Genomic DNA, 26,905 nt, shown 5'->3' on the forward strand with positions numbered 1-26,905 from the left:
CCTGCGTGACTTGGGTGACTTGCTGCATACGTGTTCCTGGGGCAGGCCGTCCATGCGCAGCGCCGCACAGCGTGCTCGGGCGCGAGGTGGCTGAGGAGTGATGATGTGAGCGGCTATTTCTCCTGCTGCAACGGTGAGGTCGGCCGCGAAAAGCATACCCATGAGGGGCAAGGCGCAGCGGGCCAATTAGCAGCGCGGGCGGCCCCGGTGTTGCGGGAGGCTCACTGGGCGACAAGGATGGCGGGGCAAGAGCTGCAGGGCTAGCGGCGGAGGCGGAGGTGGCGAGTATCTCGCGCGGCGGCGGCCTTGTCTGGCAGCTCTCCTGATGGAGCGCGCGTCATGCCACGGGCTTGCAGCAGGCGGGCGGGCTCCGCGGGCGGGCTCAGGGCGCGGCCTGGGCAGGTGCGATGGAGGTGAGGTTGGGCGGGCCGAGCGCTGGCTTCGCGATGTCCATGTGGGCCCTTGGCTTGGCGCGGATCACGGCGCTAAAGGCAGAGACCCGCCTTCTCCGGTCGACCAGCAGTTAGCTCGGCGGGGAGGCCAGCTGCTCCGATGATGCAGCGGCCATCGAGCCAACCGCCCATCAGCACGCAGAGCCCAGTTACTCACGCCGCTGCGCTGGCACCGCGCCGCCGCGCCGCCGCTCTGCCGTCGCTGTAGGCCGCCCGCAGCAGGCGCAGGCGCAGGCGCAGGCGCGCAGGGGCGGCCAGATAAGGCGCCATGGCCTCAGCCGGCAAGGCACGCATTCCGCCGGGGAAGCTCCACTACGCTTCCGCCGCGGCTGCCATGATGCGCGACGGAGCCCAGCGCGCACGCGAGTCGATGGAGGATGGTGGGAGTCGCTCGCTAGCGCCCAGGCCCCGGTCCGGGTAGTCCAGCCTTCTCCACGCCTGATTGATGAGACCACCCTTGCACCAAGCAGGCGGGGATGAGCGCGCCGCACTTCGTTTGTGCCACTCCCTCCCCGACCTCTGTACCATCTCTCCAATTCATTGCAGCCCTCGCCTCCCACTCCCCTCCTGCCCCCGAGTCCAGCTCGTCTGGCCCCGCCTGTGCGACCCACGCCCACGCTGCCAGCGTCCGACACAGCATCGCCTGCAGAACCCGCCGTCTCGTCCGACCGAATCGCCTGGCCCACGCTGCGCCCGTCCGCTGTTGCTTTTATGCGCCGCCCAATGCCCACCAAGCCTAAACACGCCTGCTGAACTGCCTTCTTGAGCTCCACGCCTGCATTCCGCCTGCAACCCGCAGCCACCCCGTCCCGCCGTCCTGCACCCGGCCCCGTTTGCGCCATCCGGCCTGCAGCCAGCCGTTGAGCCCTCGCCGCGACCGCCTTGCCCAGCGCCTGCACCGCGCGACCACGGCCCTTTTTACATCTCAGTCCTCCTTCCCGTGCTGACCCTCGCACGCCTCGCCTCGTCCGCCCCGTCCGCCCCGTTGCAACCGTGGCCGACTTAGTAATGGCTGCCGCCGTAGCCAGGGCCCCTCTGCCCGCGAGGTCCTCCACCCCGCCTCCCAGCCTGTCTCTCAATACTTCGCCACGAGGGACGCCGGCTCCGGTGCCAAACAAGCACCTTCCAGTATGCCACCCGGGGCCCCAGCCCGTGCAGCAATTCGACACCCCGCCGGCATCGCCGCCCATCAAGCAGGCTGTGATCGACGCCTCGTCGCTCATAGCGCCACCCGACAACCTCCCTCTGATCTGCCATGACCCGCCAGTCTACTCCATCGACGCCAACTCTGTTTCTCGCGCCGTGGAGCATTTGGCAACACAGGCATTGCCGGATCCGAAGCAGGTGTTCCCATGGCTACACGGCTTGCACGCTGATAACCAAATACAATTGGCCTTTTTCGTTCAGAGGAAGAAGTCGCTACGCAAGGTGCCTCGTTGCATCAGAGGCTTGACTATCGTTAAGGCCGGTGGCGACCTCAGCAGCGCCAAGCTCAAGGGGGCAATCCCTCCGAGTGAGTTGCTCCTTGTGCAGAACTCGCCCGACGAGAGCGCTCAATTCCTCGAGATCGATCCCAGAGATGGCTTCTCTGTCAGGAACTTTCAGATTCAGGCCTGCAAAATGGCCACCGTCTCGGACATCATCGTCTATAGCGACGAGAAGACTCCTCGCGAAGAGGTAGTGAGACTGGCCGCGCAAATTTCAGCCGCCCAGAGGATTTGGAGAGAGAGGCACATTGTCACAGGCACCGATGTACAGGATTTCAACACGTTTGTCGTGTCTGGTAAGCTTTGCGTCAATTTGACACCCATGTTTCACGTTTCACTGACGCTCGGATGCAGACCCGTTCAGCACGTTCGAGGAAAACCACCCGGAACTTGTAGCAGTAGATGCCCGAGGCCGCATGACTGGCAATGTGATGGACTTCTGTAAGCACCCACTCAAGCCTTGGCGCGAACAATCCCCCTCGAGGTCCAGCAACAGCGTTCTCAAGACTTGAAACACTCGAGGCAGCAGATCATTGGTCTGGACGCATCATCATGCCATGACATGTACACGATTCCCCAGCAAATGGTCCGCTCGCTCGTGCTGCTGTTCTGGAATATGCTCGAAGGCCGGTTTAGTAGAGATATGCTGATAATCGCAGTCTATTGGGAGCGCTTGGAGATGTGTACCATGTCCGAGGCTTCAGAAATCAGCCACAACGTTTTCATGGGGCCGACGCCCGATCCCGAGCTCGGAATATCATCCGCTGGTGATTTCGACGTTCTGGTCGAGACGAGCGACCAGGCACGCTGCCCCGACTCTCGATCTCTACAGGCAGCCTCAAAAATGCTGGAGAAGACGAAAAGACCAACTCTCAGTCTCTCGTTCCCGTCTTCCGGCAGCATTGTACCACCAACTTGGTCCCATGCTGAGGTCGACAGTCTGATGGAGATGTGCCACTGGATGTACAGGATAGCCAATCCCATGGATGCCGCAGATTCCGGCATCGGTGAGGATGGCGATAGTGATATGAGCGACAAGACGGATCAATGCCGGAAGCTGTTGATCCACTGTGCAGATGGTTACACCGAGAGCTCTTTGCTCGGGCTCACTTACTTCATGTTCGCGGAGGGACTTCCGGTCCACGAGGCTTGGGTGCGCCTGCATCGGGATCGAGGCCGGAACTTTTTCGCCTATGCCTCTGACGTGGCGCTTCTAACGAGCATCCAGCCACGAATCCTGCAGGAGTCCCCGCGTTTCGGCGGTTCAGTTCTCACCCTTCGGGAACCAGCTTGGTTATCGAAGCTTGACGGTAGCCTACCCAGCCGCATTCTGCCATACATGTACCTAGGCAACCTCAACCATGCCAACAACCCCGAACTTCTTCGAGAACTCGGCATCACGCGAGTGCTCTCCGTTGGAGAGCCAGTATCGTGGAGCAGGGAGACTCATGACGAGTTTGGCACGGAGAATCTCCTTTACATCGACCGCGTCCAAGATAATGGGGTTGATCCTCTGACCGAGGAGTTCGGCCGATGCTTGCGATTCATCGAACAAAGCAAGGCTGCCGGCACTGCCACTCTTGTCCACTGCCGTGTAGGGGTCAGCAGGTCTGCCACAATCTGCATCGCGGAGGTCATGAACGAGTTGGGGATGAGTTTCCCACGCGCGTATTGCTTTGTCCGCGCTAGAAGGCTGAACGTCATCATCCAGCCCCACTTGAGGTTTACGTAAGTGGCCTAGACTCTTGCATCCACCCCACTCTACAGAACTAGACTAACAACACCAGGTACGAGCTACTCAAATGGGAGGAATATCAACACCAACGGCGTGGCGAACCACTTCGGCGCGAGCTTGAGTGGGGGACGATCGCACGCGAAATCGCATTAATGAACCGCCCATACTCTCGGCAATGATATCGCAAGACATGGACAGCAGTCCATCACACTGCACCGGGCCGCATCTCTTCTTCGAAGCATTTGATTCTTATCCATTATTTCTGCGCTTGCGAATGCGCTAATCAGCGGTTCGCAAGAGGTCCGGGGGTTCACCAGGTGAAGTTCTAGTGCCTCTGTCCCTTCACCTCTCTCTTTTCAGAATTCTTTTGAGGGGAGGACGAAAGGCTTTCTTTTGATTCATTTCGTCAGACGAGATTGGCTTTCAGTGTTTAGTATCTCTCTTTTAGTCGTGAGGGGGTTGCAGATGTAGTTCGCTTTGACATAACCTTCTGGATGGGTCTGTTCATCTTTTATTTACCTGAACTTGGAGCAGGGATCGTATATGGAAAGGACCGGAAACAGGAACTGGAAAGGATTAAAGGGGTCATTGGGAATGTTGCTGGAACTTTCTTTCCTTTTTCTCCCACTGGAATGGGGCTTCGGATATGAGTTATGATGATCATGATTTTGTTTTCCTGTCTTTACGGAGATGGAGAGACGTTCGCTATTCTTGACGTCCAGACGTGGAGCAAGGCTGTCGTTCCTGGATGTGCGTGCGTTTGGAAGACGACTGTTGCGGTTCTTTGGAAAGACGGAGAAAACGCTCAGGCGGACGGAGATGGGAAAAAGAGGGAGGTTGTTCAGACAATTGTTCGACTTCATCTTCATGCGATGTTTTCTTTCTTTCTTGCTGGTAGTTTTATTGTGCTGTTCTTTCCACGTCGTCTAAGGTTTCTGTCATTAATTTCGCCTCTTTCCCAGTGGGCCCTTGAATCATGCTCAGAAGTCAAGATCTCGAGTGCGCGTTGATGCATCACCTCTGGTGAATTATTTGTTCTCCGGTTTAAATCAGCAGCAGGCGTGCAGTAGATGCATTGGCAAGGCAGCTGGTCATCAGTGATTCGGTACGCGGCGCGGTTCGTGCAGCATCTCCAGCCTCATCCATTTCGGAACCCGACTTGTCCATCTCACAAGAAGACGACTCTACGGTCAGGCAAGCATGGATAACGGGGATGTCCCAAGGGCAGGTCTGATTTCTCGGAAGCTTCTGTTACGCACCCTTGGGCCTAAGCTGAGCTCAAGTGATCAACTGACGGATATCGCAGCCCGCCTTTTCATGTACCAACCTATTCTCCCGGATCATCACCATAGTACCACGTGCGTGCACGCCCTCCGGTGCAATGATTTGCAGGCGGACTGCGAGGTTGGCGCATTATCCTTGGATGGTGCACAGCACCGGAGTTGGCATTACACTCAAAGACTTCACTTCAACTCTGGACTCTCGTGCCAGTTCTGATACTCAACCGGAGATTTCAGATTCAAAAGTTGTTTCCGAATACCACCCACGTCGCTTGAGACTTTCACTCTGGATCGGCGTAACAGAGGCATCCCAGCAAGTTCTCGTCCTTCCATGCGGTTTCGAGTAATTACGTTGCGTTTGCGAGAGGACAGAGGCGGAATGCGAGCGCAGAATCTGTCACGAATCGATAGCGAACCATAATCCAACTCTGACCCATGTGCGAAAGCGGTTGCTAAGCAGTAAAAGAGAATGAGCTAGAAATGATCGTGGAAACGACCGTCCTTCGAATGAGTTCTGTGCGTACGAGTCCATAGACTCCAGCAGAAGTAGCATGCACGATCTGCCTTACGACAACGCTTTAGAGACTCCATCCTTCACTAGGATCTAGGGGATGAGCGTGGACGAAAACTTTCAAGGAGAGCTGCTCTGCTACGAGGTCCATTGTCGCCTCTGGTCAAACTGGCAATGGTTGCACGAGAGATCAGCGATGTCCCCCGACATCCAGGAGAGTAGTTAGGGCCCTTGTTAAACCTTCCATGGAATAGCGCTCCTCAAACTCGTAAAGCGCCGCAGCAAGCTTGTATTTGTAATGCGGTACATTCTCAGCGCGGCCCCGCGGGCCGCCCTTGTCGAATCCAGTTATTGTAATATGCTGAAATCCCTTCGTACAAGTCTTTGAAGGATGAAGCGTGCATGTTTGGAATGACGTCGAAGTGCGGTGAGCAGATCTCGATGATCTCATTCATTTCTTGGACAAAGCTCCTGCGAGATGCATTAACAGTCTGGTCGTTCAAGCATACTACAAGAGTACGTACCAGAAGTTACGGTCTCGAGCCAATTCCGAGGACGGCTCAAGTCGACGAGTCGATTGGTTAAAGGAATATGTGCGTTGTCGGTACTCAAAGATGTGGTAATGGGTGATCGCTTTTGGGTCATTGGAGAAGCCAAGGGTCACTATCCTTCTAAGTTCTGGAAGTCTTTTGCCTCTTCTGGAATTGAGAATGAATGACATTAGAGGGCCGATGATGTAGCGTTCGTGAGGGTCGCACATGGTCATCGTTGTCAAACAATCGAAATGGAGGCGAATAGTGAATACTTTTAAATTTTGTATCCAGTCGACGTTACCCCTAATGTAAGGAAGGATGTCGTTGTCGAATTGCCTGGACCGACTCTCATTGACGTCTAGGAGCATTTCGTAATTCCTAACCATTGGGAAATGTTTTGGAGAGATCGTATTTTCCGGTCGGACCAAGACGTATCCCCTGTTCTGAACCCACCCTCCAATAACCTTGCATTCTGTGTACGCACAAGTATGAAACTCCAGAGATACAATCTTACGAACAGTCTGCAGTCCTCTGAGGGATTTGCTCGTAAGAACACTAGACAGTGTGGGCATGTCTCTCTGCAGTTGGTGATTTTGCCGGTCGTTGAGCATATCTTCGTGAAAGGACCGGATGAGATGAAGGCAGATCCTTTTTCGTACAGCGGGAGGAAGCTCCAGGAACTGCGACCGAGTGGAGGGTTGACCATATGACGGGCGCCCAAGGCCCATTTTTATGGCGTGATGAGGAATTGCAGGCTAATGTAGTGACTGAGCTATGACGTGGTCTGGACTGACGACGTTATTCAGCTTGAGAGATGAGGCGAAGCCGGGGTTCCACAGGAGGCGGGCTTGTGGTCGTTCTTTTGGGGAGTGGCAAGGACGGTATCGATGTTTTCCAATACTGATAGTGAAGAATGTTTGAACTTGTAAAGTGTGGGCACATTGATGGGGGGCGAGGTTTGATGTGGCTACTCCACGCCAGTCGGGCAAGGAAACCGCGAGCCAGGTTCGACTGTTTCAGGCGCTTGAAGAGGAAGTGTTGAGTCTGTCCACACAGGGCATGTGCCACATGCGGTGACAAGTGTTCCAGGAAAGTATGGACAACCCGCGAGCAATGAAGTGACGGTGCCATAACGTTCCGTCCTAGACAGCAATAAGAAACTGAATGTCGCCTTGAACCGCCAGCCGGCCTAGGACGATTTCCGCTCCCTGTTGCTAGAAGTGTTGCTGGAAGATAGACATGGGGATGCCACTGACCCAAATCCTAAACAGAGACAACACTCCCTCAATGGCACACACTGCCGCAGTAAGTCAGACTCTGTGGATAAACAACGAAATACCTCGGTTAGTGATTGAGTGGGCTTGGCGTGGGAAGAAGGCAATCTACATCATGTTCCCAACGCCTTAGGTAGCCCGGGTTTCCGGCCAGCTTCGCCTCCCGTCGCCGAGATGCCCAACACGACCAAGCAGGGCCGGAAAAGTCACTTCCCTGGTCTACTCGCGCGGCTGGCTAGAACCCAAGTTGTGTTGGAGTGAACTAGGCCCGATGACTGCAGGACTTGTCAGAGAGAAGCATCAAGTACGTATGCAGCCGCACAGGACGCCATGGAGAGTGCCGAGGTCGATAACGATGCTGCCTGCCAGGCCCGATGGATATAAGTCCCTAAATCTTCATGTCTTTTTCTAAATCCAGAACCCATTTTCACCGATCCGAACTGTATCCAGCGCAGCGCCATTGTGAAGTCCCATGTCCAATTTCGTCCTAGCACCACCACCCTCTTCAGCCCGGCCGTGAAATCCCGAGGTCTCTCGCTCAGTCCGGCCGGAGAAGGATCAAAACGCCACACACGTTCCCGACCAACACCACCAAGGCAATGCCGCCCGAAGAAGCTAGAGAAGAAGAGAAAGGAGGATAAGAAGTCCGCTGCCCTCAAGGACCGAGACAATTGTCAATCGCCAACCCAGTTGACGGCCTCGTGCCACATGGGCTTGCCCTTGGCGACCCAGCGGTCGTAGCCCTGCTCGGCACAGGCGCGGGCCTCGGCGTACGAGATGGCGTGCTCGTTGTGCATGACCCAGTTCTTGCCGGCGTTGAGCGACTCTTGGTAGAATTTCCAGTAGTTGGGGTCGCGCACCAGCTCCGACGCCTTCTGCAGGCGGCCCGTCTTCTGGCACACGCGGTCGACGCGCTCCATCAGCTCGAGCACGTGGGTGCCGTCGATGTAGGTCTCGGCGCCGTCGTCGCTGAAGTCGGGCGTGATGAGCTTGGTCAGGCGGCGCAGGCGCGGCGGCGGCAGCAGCTGAGGGGGCGGGCCGCGGTCGTCGCCGTGAGGAGAGGAGGAGTGTGTAGAGTATGATGAAGAGTCGGCGGCGAGCAGCGGCGGCTGGTAGGCGAGGAAGCGGGCGAAGTCGAAGCCGCTGGTGAGGAACTTCTGCAGGCGCGGGTAGGGCGGCAGCACCAGGCGCAGCGTCAGCTCGCGCAGGGCGGGCATCTGCGGCAGGACCTTCTCCAGCGAGGCCTCGAGGTTGAGCTGCTTGAGGTGCAGCGACTGGCTCAGCGGCAGGCTGCCCAGGTACAGCACCCAGCGCGGCATGAAGGGGTCGCCGACGACGTCGGTGAAGTCGGTCTGCACCTCCCAGTTGCGCAGGTGCTGCAGCAGGCGGGCCTGGTGCAGGGCGCGGTGCTGGGGCCAGCCGCGGGTGGACAGCTTGAGCTCGCAGCTGTCCTCGGGGCCCAGCTCGCCCTGCAGCTGGCAGTAGCGGTACACGGCCTCGACATACTCGGCGTGGATCTGGCGGTTGACCAGGAGCAGCACACGGGCCGGGCCGTATGTCAGGGCGTCCAGCAGCAGCGGGCGTGCGGTGGCGTAGTCGTTGCCCACGGCTGGTCTCCGCGATGCATACAGGACGAATTCGTAGACGAGGTTCCGCACCTCGCGCGGCAGGCCCAGCAGCGATGCTCGAGCGGAGGCCTCGCGCGGGCCCGGGCTGGCGGCGGGTGGTGTCGTCGTCGCGCGCGGCATCCTGTGCTGCTCCTGGGCCGGATGCTCGTGGAAAGTCCTGCTCAGGCTTTGCGGCGGCTCCAGAGGCTGCGGACGGTCTGGCATTGTGAGACCAGAAATTAGCGGCATTTTCGCATCTCGTGGGAAGTGGAGAGGCGGTCGACGCGCAGGGATGTTGGGCAATGATCTGTTGCACAGCCACGCTGAGGGCCGGGGTAAACCAATCATATCATCCCAGGCGGCTACATTGAAATTAATAGGCGCGCAAAATTCTGGGAAGGGCCGACACAGCTGCCTCTCTGCGGCCGCCAGGCGCCCATGAGGCCCCAAGTCAACGACGTTTCCTGGGTGAAGCGCCAGGCACAGCTTTTCCGATACTGGAGAAGGTGCGCTTACCCGATCCGGCAATATTCGCTTGCTGGCCATGTACGTCACTTGCAGCGCTCCCCCAACCACCACGACGCCCCCGCTGCCGAAAGACACGCCTGCCGCGCCCGCCCGCCGGCCTGCCAGCTGCGTGCCAGACCGCTCCGCCCGCAAGGACCCAGCGCCGCGCTCCAAACCCGTCCCTCCGCCCACATGCGGTCAGTGGAGATCCTTGGCGCATCCGGCCGACGTAGCATGTATGCCATGCGCACGTCGACGCGTCCCTCGACACGCGACGTCGCCCGCCGCCCCGGACGCAAGGGCGCCGCTGTCCCCCAAGCCGCCAGCCGCCAGCCGCCAGCCGCCAGCCGCCAGCCGCCAGCTAGCATCCGACACCGCGGGAGGGGGACACGTCTTGCCAGTTGCCACCCGTTCAGAAAAAGCGTGTCCCGCGGCGCACGGATCCCCAGTGCCGGCGCCGACCGCAACTAGCCAACCGCACCCTCTTCTCGCACCCAGCACCCGGCGCTGATGCAGCCTCCGGCGAGAGCTTTCGCCGCGGCTCCCGCGGTCCGTCTTGCCGGCCAACGCTTCGCCTGCTGGCCCCCCCCCCGTCCGGTCGCCTGCTGCAGCGAACGCCGGGCCGACGACGAACTGCCATGCCGCATGTGTCAGCTCATGGTGGGCAGCGGCCTGTAAAACTGGGTCCACCGCACGTTGATTGCGGCCCGACCGGACGAGAACCCCGCAAATCGGGACATCGTCCTGTCCTCAAGCCGCCTACCGCCAATCGTCTTCCAGCAGTTTGTCGCTCGTTTCGCCGCTTGGCGAGGGGATATTCCACCGTCGCCATCTGTGCTGAGGTCGAGAGACGCCAAGTCCCGAGTGAGCAACTCGATCCGACCGCCGCAGTTTTTCTGACAGCATGCTCTCGGAAATAGCGCACGGATGCTCCCACCGGGTGATCAGAGCCAAGGGTTGGACGGGATCTTTCGTCATGGCCTTCCCAATCGATGCCCTCTATTTTTTTCCCCCTCGTTAAACCCAACTCCAGGCACCACGCCAAATGCTATCAGAACACAGTTTGATAAAGGAAAAAAAAAGAAAGAAAAAAAAAAGAGCAGAGCCTGCAGGTGGCCTTGACGATTCTTGCATGTGCTCCGCCGCTCCAGAATATAGCGCATTTCGTCACTCCACCTCACAAGCACACTCCAAGCATTCGCCAAGGTCTCCGCTCGTTAAAGTTTCTTTTCATTCCGCCGAAAATTTCCCGCCATCTCGACCACCAGGACACGTGCAGTCATCAGAACGTTCAGCCCACCAATCCAGCAACGTCCTCCGGCCAGTTGCCCAAGATCATGGCGCTCCGTGGAATCTGCCCGCTCAGCGGCGCCAGCAGCTTGACGTTTTGCTTCGCTTCGTCGACGTCGGCGATGTACACGTATCCCATGACGCTGCTGTCACGGATGTGCTCGTAGCTGTCGGACGGCTCCGCATGGGTGATGGCGAGCAAGCCGTTCTGTATCATCAGGGACGGTTTGATTTTGTCATACAGGCGCCCGGAAGGCTCGGCGTCGTCGTCGGCTTCGCCACCGGGAAGGAAGGACGATGCAGGGTTGGTCGCAGATGCTAGGATCTTGAATCATTATCACAGTTTTTGGGTGGGGTAGCTGGGCGATTGATCAGAGACTTACTGTCTACGGTGCGGAAGACATGCAGAGAGTTGAAGTCGACGCGCTGCGTGTGAGGGCTGAGCGTCGTCCAGCCCTGTCCAAAGAAATAAGACCGAACTTGCATTTGCCTCAGTGCCTTCATGTAGCTCTCATCGCGGTCAACACATCCGCCCGACTTGTCGAGCTTGACGACTTGGACGGGATCCTCGCCGGGACGCGAGAAACGCCGGGAGAGGTCGCTGTAAAGGCGTTCTGATCCGAGGACGAGGATGACGTTCACTAGAAGAGTTTGTGAGTAGGTGTACACCAAGCACGCGCAAAAAAAAAAAAAGAGAAGAAAACAGCAGTTTTGGATGGTTGGGGACTGGGCAAAGGTTTCGAACGGGCAACACCATAGTCATCGTGCACACACCTGAGAACTCCGAAACAACATGTTGTATATTCTCATACACGCCCCTCTTATCCACGCTCAGCGCGCCGGGCGTATCAATAAAGCACCCAGACCTCCTGACATCGTCGTCCTCGCCCAGCCTGCTCGTCACCGCCAGCGCCAGCCGCGTCACCAAGCCCCGATACATCTTCGGGTTGTCGTCCGGGCTGCCCAGCCCGTAGTGATAGACCAGCGGCATCTTGACCGGCACGGGGCTGGGCCCGTTGATCGGGCTGCTGCCCCACCCCTCCTCGACGTCCAGCACGCTGGCCACCGCGGCCGTGGCCAGCGAGCCGGGCGGGCTCAGCATGCCCTGCCGCGGGTCCAGGTTGACGAGCACGGGCTGGCGCCCCATCTTGACCGCGTACGCCGTCAGCAGCCGCACCAAGCTCGTCTTGCCCGCATTCTCCGGCCCCACGACCAGCACGCGCGGGCCAATGGGCTTCTCGCCGCCACCATTGTTATACCCAGACTCTTGCTGCTGGTACTGCGCCGACGCCGCCGCCCCCACCGCGTTCCGCATCTGCTCGAGCGCAAAGTGCACGTTCGCGTACTCGACCATGGGCGTCTCCTCGGCCTGGTACTCGCTCTCGACGTCGCCCTCGACCTGCAGGCGGCAGCCGTGCCAGGTGTAGATGGCGGCCTTTGTGCCCGCGCGGAACGCGTACGGCTCCTTTGCGTTGCACGCCAGCTCCGTGCCGAAGCACTCGGCCGTGCCGTTGAGCAGCTTCACCGTCAGCGTCGCGTTGAACGGCACCTCGAACCGGTACTCGGTCCCCGGCGCCAGGTCCTGCACCCGCGGCGCCGACGCCGGTGCCAGCATGTCGGCGGCCGAGGCGGCGGCGGATGACGAGGCGGCGGCGGCGGCCGCTGCTGACGCCGACATGGACAGCCCCGGTAGCGAGAGGCCCGGGACTGACATTGCTCTTTCTTTTTTTTTGTGTGTGTGTGGATGCGTGAATGCTCGGTGGGTGGATGGATGGATGGATTCGGTTCGTAGGTCGGTCGGTTGGTCGGCCGGTCGGTCGGCCGGTCAGTCGGTCCGTGTCGTAGCAGGCGATCGGGCGGTGGGATGGATTGGACGCGTTGCGGAAGGGTGCGTGCGGGGACGGGCTGTGGTGCGATGGAGGTTCGTGTTGGGCGACGCGCTTCTGCGATGATGCGCGTTTGTTGCCGCGCCGGCGGGACGGGAGCGGCTGGCTTGGCGGGGTCGTAGGGCTGATCATGGTCATGGATTCTGCACATCACATCATGTGCCGAAAGCGGGGTATCTCAATCTTTGGGACCTGGACGTCATAGCTGAAGCTAAAATTTTATATTGAGGCAGGATCGTATCTACTGAACTGAACGGCTATCGTGGGGCTGGAAGCTTGAAGCCCTTTGGTGTGCGGTCTGATTCCTTCATCTATCCCAATGCCAAATTCATGCATTGCCAAGCTACACAAAAAGTAAAGAAAGGAAAAGAAAGGTCAAATGAGGTAAGAATATACGTATGCACGAGTGTGATGCAGAAGTGAAGAACAAAAGCAGCAAACGGACATAACCCCAATGCAAGCGCTCTCGTCATAAGCCGTCTCGCGGCTGTGCATGGACTTCCCAGGGACAACTAACGCCAAACCCGCTATGCCAAAATACACTTCGCTGCTTTTCGAGAAGAAGAGAGCGCAGAAGCAGAATAATCCGAATAGGAAGCACAGAAACATATTTTGCAAGTTCGTAATCAAAGAAAGACTGGGGCCCACGACATGTGGAGCGGGTGAATGTTAATGCACTCAGATATCCATGCTCCACCTGAGACGAGCATTTTTCGAGTAGTCTGAGCCGGAATCATCGGCGGCTACTATGAAGTCATCGGAAGGAAACCACGGACTGAGCGACCGGAGTTGGAGTTCTTCCGTAGAGTTTGTCGGTGGTAATTGTATCCTGGCTTCCAGAGTAGGGGATTTGACGAATTGAGAGTTAAGTAGAGCGTTGGGAGAGACAAGTTCTTGCAGGAGGTTAAGAGAGCTATCGCGGATCACCAGAGGTTCGGGCTTCTTGATGACTCTGGTTGTTTTGGATCTCACAGGGAGCTCGCTAATGTTCTCCTTATGCAGCACGGAGGTTTTGAGATCCATATGCGTCGACGCTCGGACCGTGTTTGGTCGCTTGACCAAGGTCTCTCCTGAATGCACTGTCGATAGTCTCTGCCTCACGGCCTTGTTGTGTTTTGGGGATCCACGTTCGACGTTCGGCGAGATGAGAGCAAGATGGTTGCCCGAGTCATGTCTCTTGTCACGCGGGAGACTGTCGTCTGAAGCATCCGAGTCTTCCGCAACGGACCTGCGCTCATGGCTGGACTTCTTGGCGGACGAAGATGGAGACAAGGCAGTCTTTGGGCTCCCGTGCGTCGACTTGGAGTCCCTGACATACGCGCTGCCCCTTGAGCCTGGAGGCACCTCCGGAGTCTCCCCCCTCTTGATCTTCTCCGCGATTCCCCTCTGGCTCACTTCTCGTCGCAAGCTAGTATTTCCGCGACTGCTCGCACGACTCCCACTTCTGCTGCTGGGGGACGTCTTCTTCTTCCCGCTCATAACCTTTGCGCTTGGTGGCGGCGCGAGCATCCAACTGTTAGCGCCAGCGTTGGAGGATATTGCGCTAACGACGGGAGGGTGGTATTCGTTGACCGGCGGCGGGCGCGGGGTGTAGTAGCTGTCGCTAGCCGACCGTCCTGTACTGGGCCTGCTGAGAGGGACTAAGCCTGTGGCAGAGCCTGCGCTACTCGACAGCCTTATGCCACCTCTTGAACTGATCGTCTCGACGCCCCACGTATCGTCATCTTCCCTTTCGTCTCTGCGTGTGTCCCAGCGGCCGTCCAACGAAGTGTTCGAGGCGCCGGGTGACACGCTCATCTCGATACCAGCCACCCCATCTCCATCAAAGTCGCTGTTCACTCGGCTTCTTGCAGACCCTTGTGTGCCAGCCGTCCCGATGTTCCGCTTGTTCTTCCTCTTTCCTCGCGGTGGTGGGCCCGGTCCCAATGCAATCTCCTCGTCCCAGTGTGGATTTGTCGACGAGGGGTCAGGATGGCGGTAGGCGTCTGGCGACTCGAGCTGCAAGGCGGCCTTTTCGATGCGGTCACGGCGGGCTTCCCTCTTCATCCGGCGCTGGGTGGCCATGCCCACACATGGCGCACAGGAAAGGTAGAAGAATATGGCGGACTGGATGCCGCGGGCGATGGACATGGCGGGCCAATGGCGCTCTGGGATCGGTGGTGGATGAGAGATACAGAGTCAGGCGACGGATAGTATGGCACGGCGTATGTACTGCTTGTGGCGCGGCAAGGTGCGGCGGACCGAGGCGCAATGGCGTGAGGGTGGGCGCAGTGCGGAGGGGGTGATCAGAAGCAGTATCTCGAGACGCCGTGAGCCATGCTTTCCTGGGTCGATCGAAGGGCAGTCTTGCGCAGGCCAGCTGCCGTTGGGGTGCGGATTGTGCGGAAGCGGGAAGGCGGCACCCAGGCAGGTGAGAGTCCGTTGGCGGGAGGCTAGTGGTCGGGCTGGGTGAGTCCGGGCTGGTGGGGTGGAAGGAAGCCACGTCCCTATAGCCTGCAGACCCCTAAGATTCCTTGGGCGCCAGGCCAACTGGTGGAAGTTGCGTGAAGGAACGGACGGCTTACTTGCGTGCAGCCACGGGGGATAATGCAGGCGAGAGGCGCAGCGAGCAGCGCGAGAACATCGAGTCGCGAGGCCGGCTCCCCTATTTGGCAGCCAGGCGAGGGCGGCGGCGATCTACGGATACGCGTGTAATTGTAATTGAAACACGACATTGCGGCGCCCCGGAGAACGACACAGCCGCGGTTTGGCATCGCATGCTAGCCCGCGCCCTGGGCGCCGCAAACTCTGCGGTGCTAGCCCGCTTGCCATTCGCATCCGTTGGGGGTGTTGGTGTCGCGCCGCGACGCAGAAGCGACGTGCAACTGGCCGCAGGCAGGCGCACGTTAGTTTGGGCCGTCTGCGAGCCTGCCCGCATCAGGGCCGCCCAGGGCCAGGGCCAGGACCAGGACCCAGGACCCCACGCCCAACCGTGACCAACCGCGCCGAGTGGAGACGGGGCCACAGAGCCTGCACCCCCCCGGGTCGATGAAATTCGCATCAATTAACCACCGGCACCTGCGATGTCCGACCACCCGACCGCCCGACCGATGCAACGCTGACAGCGGCGCCGCCCGCCAGGCGCGCGCGTCTGCATCCGTCCCGGCTGTTGGAAAGGCTGGATCCCGGTGGCTGGGCTCCAGCTGCGTTGAAGAAATAGCCGCCTGTACGCACAGGGGAAAGGTACGCACGTATGATTCGCCCGCCAGCATGAGCCAAAATTAATTGCGTGCCTGTACTCGACGCAGCCCTCCACGTGCGAAAGGGGTGCGAGCGGGTGCGAGACACGACCTGCCTCGACCCGATGAGTGTTTACACAGCGCGTGCCGGTGGAGGTGAAGATAGCGCGGCGCTGGCGATGATCTGAAAATCTCCGTCTGGTTCCGTACCGTGGCGCGGGCCGCTGCTTGCTGTGTGATGGCGCAAACGTGCAGGCGCCGGATTCCTTCAGCGTGCCTTTGGCGCAGCGTCGTTTCATCGATGGCCGTCTTTGGCCATCTGATCGATGGGCCCTACACGTGAGCGCGCGCTGCCAGCTGCAGCTTGCTGCATGTGGCCCTTTCCTCTTTCGGGCACCTGCCTGCGCTGCGTCTGCGTCTGCGTCTGCCAACTTCTGTTTCGCACATAAAATAACAAGACCCGGCTCTCATTCCACACACAAGCGCCACCGCATCTGAGCCCGCAATCATGGCGTCGCCTGAGTCGGAGCAACCCGCCGCCGACCAACCCGCCGCCACTCCCAGCGTGGCTACACCGCTTGACGCGCCACCTTCAGCTGTTGAGATTGGTCCTACCCAGGTGCTGCACCAGCAGCAACAACTCACCCCAGAACACCCTCAAGGCGATGAAATTCGACGTCAGGTCGAGTACTACTTCTCAGACGAGAACCTCTCATTTGACCGCCACCTTCTCGAGAAATGTCAAGGTCGCCTCAACCTGCCCGTCCCAATCAGGTCAATATGCGGCTTTCCCAAGATGCGGCGGTACAAGCCTTATCTCCAGGTCGTCGAGGCTCTTAAGAAGAGTGTTTTCTTGGATGTAGTCGAAGGCAACAAGATCAAGCGCAAGCTTCCCCTCATGGGCAAGACTGTCCTCGATGGGCCCGATGGCGACGAGTCCGACGTCGATGATGCGTCGGACCAAGAGAAGCGTCAGCCCGAACCTCAGCCCAAGAAAGGCAAGGAGCCCCGCCGCCCAGCGCAGCAGCCGAAGGTAGAGAAGCCCGTCGGCTTCAACAAGCCGCATGGATTCGAGGAATTCTTCGCCGATGCCCCGGTCACCCCCGCCGAGTTCCAAGCAGAAGTGGGCATGTACGACCCAGGCATTTCCTTCCGATTGTAAGCTGGCCACTACCCATCTCGTGCGAGAACAAAGCTAATTCCACCAGACGGATGGAATGCGCCATCCAGCGCTACAAGTCAAGGCGTAAAATGCACCAGCATTTTCTCAACGTCTTCGCCAAGTTCATGAGGTATGGTGGCGTTGACCAAAGCCAGCGCCAGTTCACAGGTGGCGTGAATGACAAGGAGCTGGAGGATCGAGATGCGCAGGACATTGCTCTCATGATGGCCAACCATACTATCGATACGGATAAGGATGACGAGGAGAAGTGGCCTGTCGCCTTTGAGGAAGTCGCCAAGGGCTTTCTGTAAGCTTCCCCCATCTCCCCAAAAGGAACCGCTCACTGATAATATCATGCAGATCTTCCGAGTGGCCGAACCTAGTGTTCTACAACATGGCTGAGATACGTCTCGCATGCACAGTCTTGAGGAATTTTTACAACTACCTGTTACACCACGACGTTTGCCCGGAGCACAAGGAAGACATCTACGCTGCGCGCAAACTCTGCAGTGCAGCTGAGTCAGAGTTTCCGATGGTCATCGAAGCGTCAGCTAATCTGCCGGGCGACCTCAATGTCGCCTGCAGCAACCTTTTTGATGGCTTCTACAAGGATAAGTTCGTTAGGATTGGAGACTGGGATGACTTGGAAGAACCTCACATGCGGGGAAAGTTCTCCGAGCACAGCATGGAGAAGTCCAGTATTATCCTGAAGGCTGCCATCCTCGCTCACGGGACCGATGAACAGATTGAGACCCTCGAGAAGGCCTTTGATGGCATAACCTGTACTGACGCGACCGAAAGCATTGGGCTTGAGGTCACTGGGGTTGAGATGCCTTCTTCAGATGCTCTTGAGACCTATGCAGCTCTGAATGCCCACAGTAAGGGCAGGCTTGAAGTCAAGCCTGTCGGTAAGCTCCACTGCAAGTCCTGGGATATTTCGGACTTCACCACTTTTGATCTTGACGAGGGTTATGCCAAGGAGCTCCTGGATGATCAGAAGAACAGAAGGTACGAATTCTGGGTCGAAACGGACATCTTGCAAGCCTGCTTCGTAGGTATGAAGATGCAGGCCGCAGTGCGCACCCTCAGCCTGGGCATACAGGTGTTGGATCAGGTTCAAGAGGTGTTCTGCTCTTTCTACACCTATCTGGCCAATGAGCTCATGTGGAAGTGGAAGGAGCCCGTCTTCAACGCCGATGGGCCACCGGAGACCACGACTAACGGTGATGAGGATGACAGCGATGAGCAGCCGGGAAATTCTGCAGTTTAGGTTCCCTAGGGTTTGATCACCACTGATACGACAGGCTCGACAATGCTCGCCTCCACAGTTGTCTCAGCTAGCTGGCAACGAACGTCATAGTGGAAGTGAAAACAGATAAAGATCAAAGCCCTTCAGAAGCTTGGTAGGGACCGAAAAACAAACTGACATCCGGGCCCATTCGGCAAAATTACCCCATGGTAGATCTCAATTGAACCAGTCAAGTCATGCGTGAGGTGAGATGCATCTCGGGTGCGATCTTCCTCTTTTAGGCAATCCCCGATGGCCCGAGCTCTCCTGGGGACTGTTGCTTTCTAGGCAGTGATAACGGCGCTCCCGCATGTGACGTAGTTTCGCGTGTATGTGACCAGATGATCGACACTTGATTGACGATCAACGTTCATCCTCAGCCCTTGACATTTAACATATCACTTGCGAAACAATAGCGCAAGCATCCCTGTATTTTTTCTCTCTCCTCGATTTTTCTTTTCATATGCCATACACTGTATGTCAGATCGCTAGGGGCATTCGGAGAACTTTCCACATAAGAAAAGTAGTGCCAAATCGTTGACAGGCTTGATTTTGCAAGCTACATCACAGTACTACCTTCCCATTCTTCCTTAGTAGAATCTAAAACTGGAGTCACGATCTGTGAAGCTGCCAAAGATCATTTGATTCTCTCCGCGAGGATGACGCTGTCGGTATTCAAGACTGCCCTCTACTTCTGCCTGTACAAGGTTACGACATGAATAATGAAACACGGCTTGTAGGGCTAAGGCAAGAAACGGATGTATGACAATTGACAGAGCGCGAGCGATAGGGAAAAAATAATGTAAGAATTTTCGGCGCAGATGCGTGAGCGTTCTATCTTTTTTTTTCTTTTTTTTTGGCATCCAGCAGACTCTGTGTTGTAGCTTATCAATGAGAAGCGAATGAATGCGGAGGCAATGCCTAATATTAATGACTACCTATCCCTTTAAGATGATAGGCCTAGCGGAGTCGCGGACGAAAAGATTTCCCAGATATCAAAATAACGGAAGAAGAACTAGAAGGGTTGTTCTTAAAAGAAGGTTCAGCGCATATATAGCTTCCCAGATACGTTGGAAATAGACGCAAACTTCATCATGTGTTAGATGTGTTCTAGCCACTGACACAAGTAAATGGTTCTTCCAACAACCTTCGCAAGAAGTGAAGGAATGGTGTCGGAGTGATTGCGAGCATGGCCGCATGGCGTAGGCGGGATGGGTCCGTGCACGAAAACATCCTCAACTCCAGCTCCAACACGCCGAATCCTGGCTCAAGTATGTCTGATTGTAGTCGCCAGATTATACCTGTTCGTAAATTAGTTCTCGGAAACACACACCGAATCGCTCGGTCATTGCTTGAGAGGCAGAGCGTAGAACCTACAGCGACATCTTTCATTTGGATAGGGTGTTGGCGTCGTTGCCAGCGTGTCGGGAAGTGATGCTGCGGTTGACGTTGGAGGCGGGTAGGATGTTCAAGGCATTGCATGCGTGGCGCCGAGCGAGGTATGCGGAGAGTCTGGGGCTATTCAGACCGTTCTTTGAGATGGAGTTGAGGCAGTATGAGGTCCGGATACCTGTGGGCCCAGGCACAGTATCATCCTTGCAACCACTTCGGCCGTCCTGGATCTTACGAGGCCGCCTCAACCGCGATGAATTACGGTCACGAGCTGTGGGTGAAGATGGGTAAGCCGGCATTGGATGAAACAGAGGAGCACAAGCTGTTCGCGGGGCGTTGGAGAGACATAGCACTCTGCATTTTTCATCCTCAAGGCACGCGGGTGCGGGTTTAAGAGATATTCCTTGCATTTTGGAGTCCTCAATGGACTATCGGTCATCATCATCGCCATCATCGTCGTCTTCGTCTCACTATCCCTTCCCCGGCCTGGAGACTCTGACTCAAACCTTCCGCGGCTTGATAGGCTGAACGTGCTGCACAGTGTCCAGGTGACCAGAAGCCTTGACGAGCGGGATGTCGTACGTGCTCATCTCCGAATGCCACTTCTGCTGGCCAAAGAACTCGAACAACATACTGGCGGGGAAGCCCACATCGAACGGCACGGCGTCCTCAATCTCCTGGATCTCGTCCTTGGACAGCTCGAGGCTCAGGGCCTCGATGTTGCCCTTGAGGTGGCTGACCTTGCGGCCGCCGACGATGGGGAAGACGTAGGGGGCCTTGTGCATGACGTAGGCGAGGGCGATGCTGGTGATGAGGGTGCCCTTGGCCTTGGCCAGGCGGTCCAGCGCCACCGTCACCTTCTTCGCGTTGTCGCTCTGCGGGCGCAGCTTGCGGCCGTCGGACTGGGCGAACTCGTCCTCCAGCTTGAAGGCGCCGCCGCCCAGCGCGCCCCATGGCGCCAGCGCCATGCCCTCGTCGCGCACCATGGGGATGATCTCGCGCTCGAAGTCGCGGTCCGCGGCGCTCCAGCGGCCCTGGTAGACGCAGAAGGGGGTCAGGGCGTGGTCTCGGGCGTCTGCGCGGGGGGGTTTTGGTTGTCAGCTTGGTTCCGCGCGGGCGAGGTGATTTCACAGGGGATGCGGCCTACATTGGTTGGCCTTGCTGACGACCCAGGCGGGCGTGTCGGAGACACCCAGGTAGGTGACCTTGCCGGACTGGACGAGGTGGTGCAGACTCTGCATGACCTCGGGGACGGAGGTGGAGAAGTCCCACCAGTGCAGGTAGAGCAGGTCGATGTAGTCGGTCTGCAGCTTCTTCAAGCTCGCGGCGACCGATGCCTTCAGGCTCTTGGCGTGGTTGCCCTGGAAGTTGATCTTGATCGACTCACCACCCTTTCCGGACGGGTAGCACGTGGTATACTTGGTAGCAAGGACAATCTGCCGTCCTGGCGTCAGCAGCCAGCACGCATTGAGGCGGGCGGAGGGCTTGCCTGATCGCGGTTGTTGCGCTCCTTCATCCACTCGCCGATCCACTCCTCACTCTCCTCACCCTGGTCTTTCTTGGTCAGCTTTCAACCCCGAGTATGCATAGCGCACCACTCACAGTTGTTGGCGGTGTCTGTAAGACTGCGTCAGCATCGGAGCCGCATGGCTGTTTCAATTAAGACGACCCACCGATGAAATTGCCGCCGTTCTCGAAGAAGTAGTCGAGGATCTCGAAGGCTGTCTTCTTGTCGCACTCGCCCATGAACTGCTTCCAGGCGTCGCCAAAGTTCATGGCACCCAGGCAGAGTGGCGACACCCTCACACCGGCGGATGGAGAGAGGATGCGGTGCCAGCCAAGAGCCGACTTGGCATCGGGAGGGGGCGGGAAGGCCATTGTGTCGTGGTTGAATCGGAGTGATTGAGTAAGGAGTTGGAGAACTGGAGCGTGCAGAATGAGGACTCTCAAGGGACCATTATATACAGCCCAAAGTGAGGGGCATCATTCCAAACACCGTCTTGTCCACGCTAATTAAAGCCGGTTATTTCCGCGGCCCGCACCCACATTCCGCGCCTCCGCCCGCTTCCCCAGGCATCGGCCTGATTACATGAGATGCTGATGGCGCAGGCCGAGGCGTCGTCTTGTTTGTTCGTGTTTTCCCCTGCTGTATGTCGTCAATCGTTGGCCGTTTGTTGCGGTGCTCGACGGAGTTTGTTGCACCGTGTTCGGCGATAGAAAAGTCGTGGCCAGGCACGGCTCGCTTGCCCCACATCACGTCTGCATCCACCCAGTAACTCCGGACCCACGATTCAAGCGGACCAAATCGAGCGGAGCAAACGCCTGGGCAGCACGGGTGATCCGCATCCACTGCGGCACTGCACCGGCGCACCGGGCACCACCTTACTTAATCCTGCCTTCCCCACCAGAATGCCCGCCGCTCGCCATATGGACTGATGCCTCAGGCACCATGTGCTATCTCCGACAGCCGCCGTATTTACGTCTCCAAGGCACCCAAGCTTACACTTACTCCCAGGCCAGCAACGTCATGAGCAAAGGGAACACTTCTCAATCTCATTCATTACGCGCAGTCTTGGTCATTACTTCCGATCCGCTGTCGTAGAAAGCGTATGGAAAACAATCTGGCGAGGGGCAGCCTCCGCAGATGTCTGTCGAGAGATGGGAAATAATGAGCACAGAAGCAAGGAAATCAAACAAGAGATAGCCGCCTGACTTTTTCTACCTTCCCATTCGCGTCCAGAGGAAAGACGAGTCCGCCACCATTCCTGTAGCTGGAAAAGGGAACACATACAGGCAAACGCAAGATATCAGAGCAGATGCAAGAACCAGTCAATCAATCAATCAATCGAGAGGGGACCATCATTACTGCACGCTTGCTTTGCACCGCGCCTGACGCACGTACCTACGAGAGAGAGAGAGAGCGCGCGCGAGAGAGAGAAAGAGAGAGAGAGAACGAGTCTCATGTTACGGGAGGGAAGAAAAAGAAAAGAAGGAAAATGCAGATGCAAAGACATCTCAAACGCCATTGGAAATGCAACGAAAGGACCAACTTACCCCAGGTAGACGGGCCAAGCGTAAAGAAAAAAAAAGAAAGCAAGGAAACTATAACACAAACCCATCAACAGGAGCAGTCAGGAAGAGCAACGAAGTCCACACCGAAGCGTCGTCGCCTCTCAACTCAAATCGACGACCTCGACGAGTCCCCGTCCCCCTCATGCTCCTCTTCCTCAATCCTCCTAATCGAGGACCGGTCATCATCATCGTGATCATCATCACCGCCGACATCGCCAGCTCTGTCATGAATGGCCGTCGACACCGTCCCACCCGTCCCCGTGCTGCCTCCACCCGCCGAGCTGGCCCCAGGCGTCCTCGACCCCGTATTCACCGGCGTCTTCGTGCCCTTGCCCTTGCCCTTGCCACCCTTCTTGCCACCGTTGTTATTGTCGGGCTGCTGCGGTGGCGTCGTCGTCGTCCGGAGGCCGCGCACCTCCTTCAGCACCTCCTTGAAGCTCTCCTCCAGCGTGTTCATGCGCGCCAGCAGGATCCTGTTCGTGCGCGAGCGGTCCTCCTCCTCGTCGTCTTCCTCCACGTCGTCGTCGTCGTCGTCGTCATCGTCGTCGCCGCCGTCCTCGTTCGACGCCACGTCGCGGCGCTTCTTCTTGCGGGGGAAGCGCCGCGCGCCCATCGCCGCCATCTCCATCTGCGTCGAGAAGCTGGCCGACAGGCCCTGCAGGCCCGGCAGCTCCGGACGGGGCCGGTTGTCGCCGAGGTCGGACGCGAGATCGAGGGCCAGGGCGTTGAAGGATGGGTCGCGGTTGTTGGAGCGGGGTGGGCGAGGGAGCTTCCCGAAGCCGATGCCGAGGAGGTTGGACTGAGACACGTTGGGGCGCGGTGAAGGGTTCACGCGGCTTCCGGTTGGGCGTTTCGGCGTCATCTTGGTCATCGGGGTTGCCGCGCCGCTGCGGTGCGCGGTGGATGGGCGCTTGGCCGGCGACGTCGAGTTCGAGTCATGGTCCGAGCCGAAGCTGTTCTTTTCCGGCTTGAAGAAGACGGTGTTGGTGGAAATGTTGCGGCTGTGATGCCGGCGTTCTTGGCCAGACGATTGTTTCGGTAGAGATGGTGGAATATGAATTGTCGAGGACACGGAGCCGGGGATAAGAGGAGTCCGCGATTTTGGGGCAACCGGAGTCTTGAAGTACTCCTCTCCCCCGGACGACTCTTCAATTGTCTCGTATACCTTGTGAGAGTCCAGATGATGAGGCCCGTCACGAAGTGACTGACCCAAGGTGAGTCTATCGTCCTCGTTATCGTCGTTCGTGAGAAGTTCATCGTCGCCATCAGCATCCGTTTGCTGCGGTTGTTCGTCCAAGCTCATAAGACTGGTTCCGCCAAACCCGCGACCATAATGAGACAGCGCGACATTTGTCGGGGCGATATCTGGATCCGAGGCCACTGATCTTGCCATGGGCTGTGTCCTGCGTGAAGGCAACATCCTGGAAGTTCTTGCGCGACGCATACCCGGCCGTTTCGTTTGCTCCAACCGATCGAGAACAGATCTGGGTTCTTCTTCAGGGGGTGAAGCTCCTCCTTCGTGACCCATACCTTGCATCCAGTCACGGACCACATTGCTGGACTTTCGTCTATCGTCGGTGCCGGCGTTGACAGGATGGCGAGCAGTGGGAGTTGGTCCCCGGAAAGGCCGACGGAACACTTCATCGAGGGCACGATCCTTGTGGAATGTGGTGATAGAAGGCTCACGTAGGCGTGTCCCGGGGCTGAAAAGATCGCCAGCACCGTGAAGGGCGAACACCGCTGGCACCTTTGTCCGACTGCGTCCCCGTCGTTCTACGAGTTCTTCGGGCTGGAAGGCAGCCCGCGATAGGATCAACCGCTCGTAGGAGAAGATTGCAAAAAGGATCGGGAAATGGGTGACCTTGATGAATTGACGATTCATCTTCACGAACGAGCGGAAAGGCATCATGTATCGTAATGGCGTCAAGAGCCATGCGATGATGTTGGTTGGTGCGATGTAGGAGAAAAGGGCGTCCGATTTGACCATCGAGATGGCATTCACCGCGAACAGGAACTGGTGCTCCTCGTTTGCGTTCTGCACAACTGCCATGAATGACTACACAAAGTCAGCGAACCAGTCTCTCCGGTGGGAAGCAAGTGTTGGTGTTTAGAGCCAAAGCCTGTCTTTAGGCGAACATGTATTCAGACGACGGAGCGTAAACTTGACTTACATTCGTTAAAACCTAAGCGTGAATGTTAGCATTGGAAAATATAGGCTCGCCTAGTTCTTTTATAGGGACTTACCGTAATCAAGATGGTAACAATAAGGAAGTGAGTGATGAACAGGAAAAGGACAAGCACAGCTCTCCCAAGCATGTTGTATTGACCCCACAGGTCCCAGGCAGCCGGAGAGAAGCCCATGAGCAACTGGAAAAGCGCGTATGCTGCACTTCCGGCCGAAGTAAGCCCATCGCCAAATGCTAGAGTGAAGGCCACGAAGAAACCGCTACAAGCGATGACGATAAGGATGAGGATAGCCATGAGGTCCATGGCCATCATCCGGAAGGCAATCAGCAACTGCGAGAAGTACCGGTAGTGATCCAGGACGGAGAAGAGCCTGGGAAACAGCAGCACCGCCGTGGAAGCAAGAACGTCATAAGCCAAACCTGCTACATGGTTCTTGCGGACATCGGGCATGAGGATGCCATACAATCTCAGAATGTAGTAGGCCATGAACAGGAGTAGGATGCCAAGGTCGAATGCATTCCAAACGCTAAGGATGTATAGATTGAAGCCCTGCTCCGTGTAGGCGACGATTTCCTCGAGGAGATACCTGCGTCACGTGTCAGGAGTGCTTTATTCACAAATGTCTTGGGGGAACGCAGGACGGCCAAGGGTAGACGGGAGTGCATACCCTGCCGACCAAAACCAAAACACCACCTCCAGGGCGGTAATGTCGGTGGACTTGCCCGCAAGCACGGCCAAGAAAAGGCCAAGCATAACGGCGAACGAGCACGTGGAGAACAGCTGTCTGTACCGCGGCACACGCAGGCGAGACAGCTTGAACAGGGAAGCCTCGCGCGGGTCGTACAAGGTCACTGTCCTACGAATCAACGCGGACGGCACACGCTCAGCTTCATCCAGTTTCCTCGGCGAGCGCGCGTCATTGTCCATGGTGCCATAATTTGGCCCGCGCAGAACACTGCGCTTCGCGGGCGACCTATGCAGGCTATCGGCGTACGAGTGGAAGACGATAGTGCCGGACCATATAGCCTCCAGCTGCTGCACTACTAGCGGATGTGCGAGGAACCTCTTCGCCTGCGCGCGAATAGCAATCTCGACGGCGGATATGCGCGCCAAGCGAGACTGCGTCATTGGCTTGTCGCGGCCGGTGGCCGGGACAGGCGTGAACCCCTGCATAGGGTCGAAATCGTAGGAGAGTGCATCGATGAGCTCACGGGTCGAAAACTCCTTGAGCAGGCGCATGGCCAGCAGCTCGCAGATCAGGCCGCGGGTGCGCTCCACGCCCACATTTCCCGGGTTTGCCTCGCCCTGTTTCTGGAAGTTCAAGCAATTGGCGATCAAGGCGTACAGCGTGCCGCGCGAGAAGAAGGTTGCGCGAATTTCCTGCTGGATGGGCTTCACAAGGAACTGGGAGACTTGCGGTGAGCGCAGCTGGTCCCAGGACAGGGTCGTCTCGCAGCGCTGGAGGACCAGCAGTCTTATGGAGTGCGTAATGTTGTAGATCGGGAGGCGGTCTGCGGAACAGAGCTACGGTCAGTTTGCGCCGGTCGCACATGAGCCGGGCGCGAGACATACCGAGATGCTCGGCACTGAAGATGGGCAGCACGGGGTCGTGGTCGTCGTCGTCCTCGCCGCCGGCGTCGTACTGGTCCTCGTCGCCGTCGGAGCCATGGTCGGGGTGGTCGCGGTCGAAGTAGCCGTCGGCGTTCCGTCCGTCGGCGCGCTGCGCAATGGGCGAGGCGTAGGGTGAACGTTCGGGTCGGCGCCGACCCTTTCGCGGCCGGAGAAGCGATGCGAGCATGTATGGCCCTGGGCGCGCAAGACGAAGGCGGCGGGTGGAGGAGGGGAGCGGACGGCGGGCGACACGGCGCGTGGGAGATTGTTTTGTTTATAGTAGAGCGAGCGCCTTGGACTGGACCTCTGACCAAGGCTGCTAGCGGGCGGAACTGGGATATGGGTGTCAGGTCATGGACGGCGGCGCGCAGCTTCACCGCGAGCTCCAGCGGGCGCCGCAGGGTTTCAAATAC

The 26,905-nt window shown here is 57.8% G+C and overlaps 7 protein-coding genes across 7 annotated transcripts; 2 read left to right on the forward strand and 5 right to left on the reverse strand.

The window, feature by feature from the left end:
* Positions 1-1,460: 1,460 nt before the first annotated feature.
* BKCO1_11000138 (pps1 dual specificty phosphatase) lies at positions 1,461-3,853 on the forward strand (the record flags this gene model as incomplete). Its single annotated transcript, XM_020270320.1, has 4 exons — positions 1,461-2,235; positions 2,294-2,380; positions 2,599-3,667; positions 3,727-3,853. 4 exons carry the CDS (start codon positions 1,461-1,463, stop codon positions 3,851-3,853), a joined length of 2,058 nt encoding a protein of 685 aa, XP_020132732.1.
* A 4,093-nt stretch (positions 3,854-7,946) lies between these two features.
* On the reverse strand, positions 7,947-9,104 carry BKCO1_11000139 (uncharacterized protein; the record flags this gene model as incomplete). Its single annotated transcript, XM_020270321.1, has 1 exon — positions 7,947-9,104. One exon carries the CDS (start codon positions 9,102-9,104, stop codon positions 7,947-7,949), a length of 1,158 nt encoding a protein of 385 aa, XP_020132733.1.
* A 1,573-nt stretch (positions 9,105-10,677) lies between these two features.
* On the reverse strand, positions 10,678-12,390 carry BKCO1_11000140 (mrna cleavage factor complex ii protein; the record flags this gene model as incomplete). The annotated part of the gene is made up of 3 exons (XM_020270323.1): positions 10,678-10,994; positions 11,060-11,317; positions 11,451-12,390. 3 exons carry the CDS (start codon positions 12,388-12,390, stop codon positions 10,678-10,680), a joined length of 1,515 nt encoding a protein of 504 aa, XP_020132682.1.
* An 850-nt stretch (positions 12,391-13,240) lies between these two features.
* Positions 13,241-14,692, reverse strand: BKCO1_11000141 (signal peptide-containing protein; the record flags this gene model as incomplete). The annotated part of the gene is made up of 1 exon (XM_020270324.1): positions 13,241-14,692. One exon carries the CDS (start codon positions 14,690-14,692, stop codon positions 13,241-13,243), a length of 1,452 nt encoding a protein of 483 aa, XP_020132681.1.
* Positions 14,693-16,288: 1,596 nt separating this feature from the next.
* Positions 16,289-18,212, forward strand: BKCO1_11000142 (argonaute sirna chaperone complex subunit arb1; the record flags this gene model as incomplete). The annotated part of the gene is made up of 3 exons (XM_020270325.1): positions 16,289-16,938; positions 16,989-17,249; positions 17,303-18,212. The coding sequence occupies 3 exons, from the start codon at positions 16,289-16,291 to the stop codon at positions 18,210-18,212; spliced, it is 1,821 nt and encodes a 606-aa protein (XP_020132680.1).
* Positions 18,213-20,122: 1,910 nt separating this feature from the next.
* On the reverse strand, positions 20,123-21,500 carry BKCO1_11000143 (norsolorinic acid reductase; the record flags this gene model as incomplete). The annotated part of the gene is made up of 4 exons (XM_020270326.1): positions 20,123-20,697; positions 20,770-21,058; positions 21,112-21,176; positions 21,296-21,500. The coding sequence occupies 4 exons, from the start codon at positions 21,498-21,500 to the stop codon at positions 20,123-20,125; spliced, it is 1,134 nt and encodes a 377-aa protein (XP_020132679.1).
* Positions 21,501-22,800: 1,300 nt separating this feature from the next.
* BKCO1_11000144 (integral membrane channel protein) lies at positions 22,801-26,679 on the reverse strand (the record flags this gene model as incomplete). The annotated part of the gene is made up of 5 exons (XM_020270327.1): positions 22,801-24,750; positions 24,866-24,877; positions 24,939-25,467; positions 25,549-26,392; positions 26,454-26,679. 5 exons carry the CDS (start codon positions 26,677-26,679, stop codon positions 22,801-22,803), a joined length of 3,561 nt encoding a protein of 1,186 aa, XP_020132678.1.
* Positions 26,680-26,905: the final 226 nt, after the last annotated feature.

The sequence above is a fragment of the Diplodia corticola genome (genome assembly GCF_001883845.1).
Source record: "Diplodia corticola strain CBS 112549 chromosome Unknown scaffold11, whole genome shotgun sequence".
In the NCBI taxonomy this organism is placed as follows: domain Eukaryota; kingdom Fungi; phylum Ascomycota; class Dothideomycetes; order Botryosphaeriales; family Botryosphaeriaceae; genus Diplodia; species Diplodia corticola.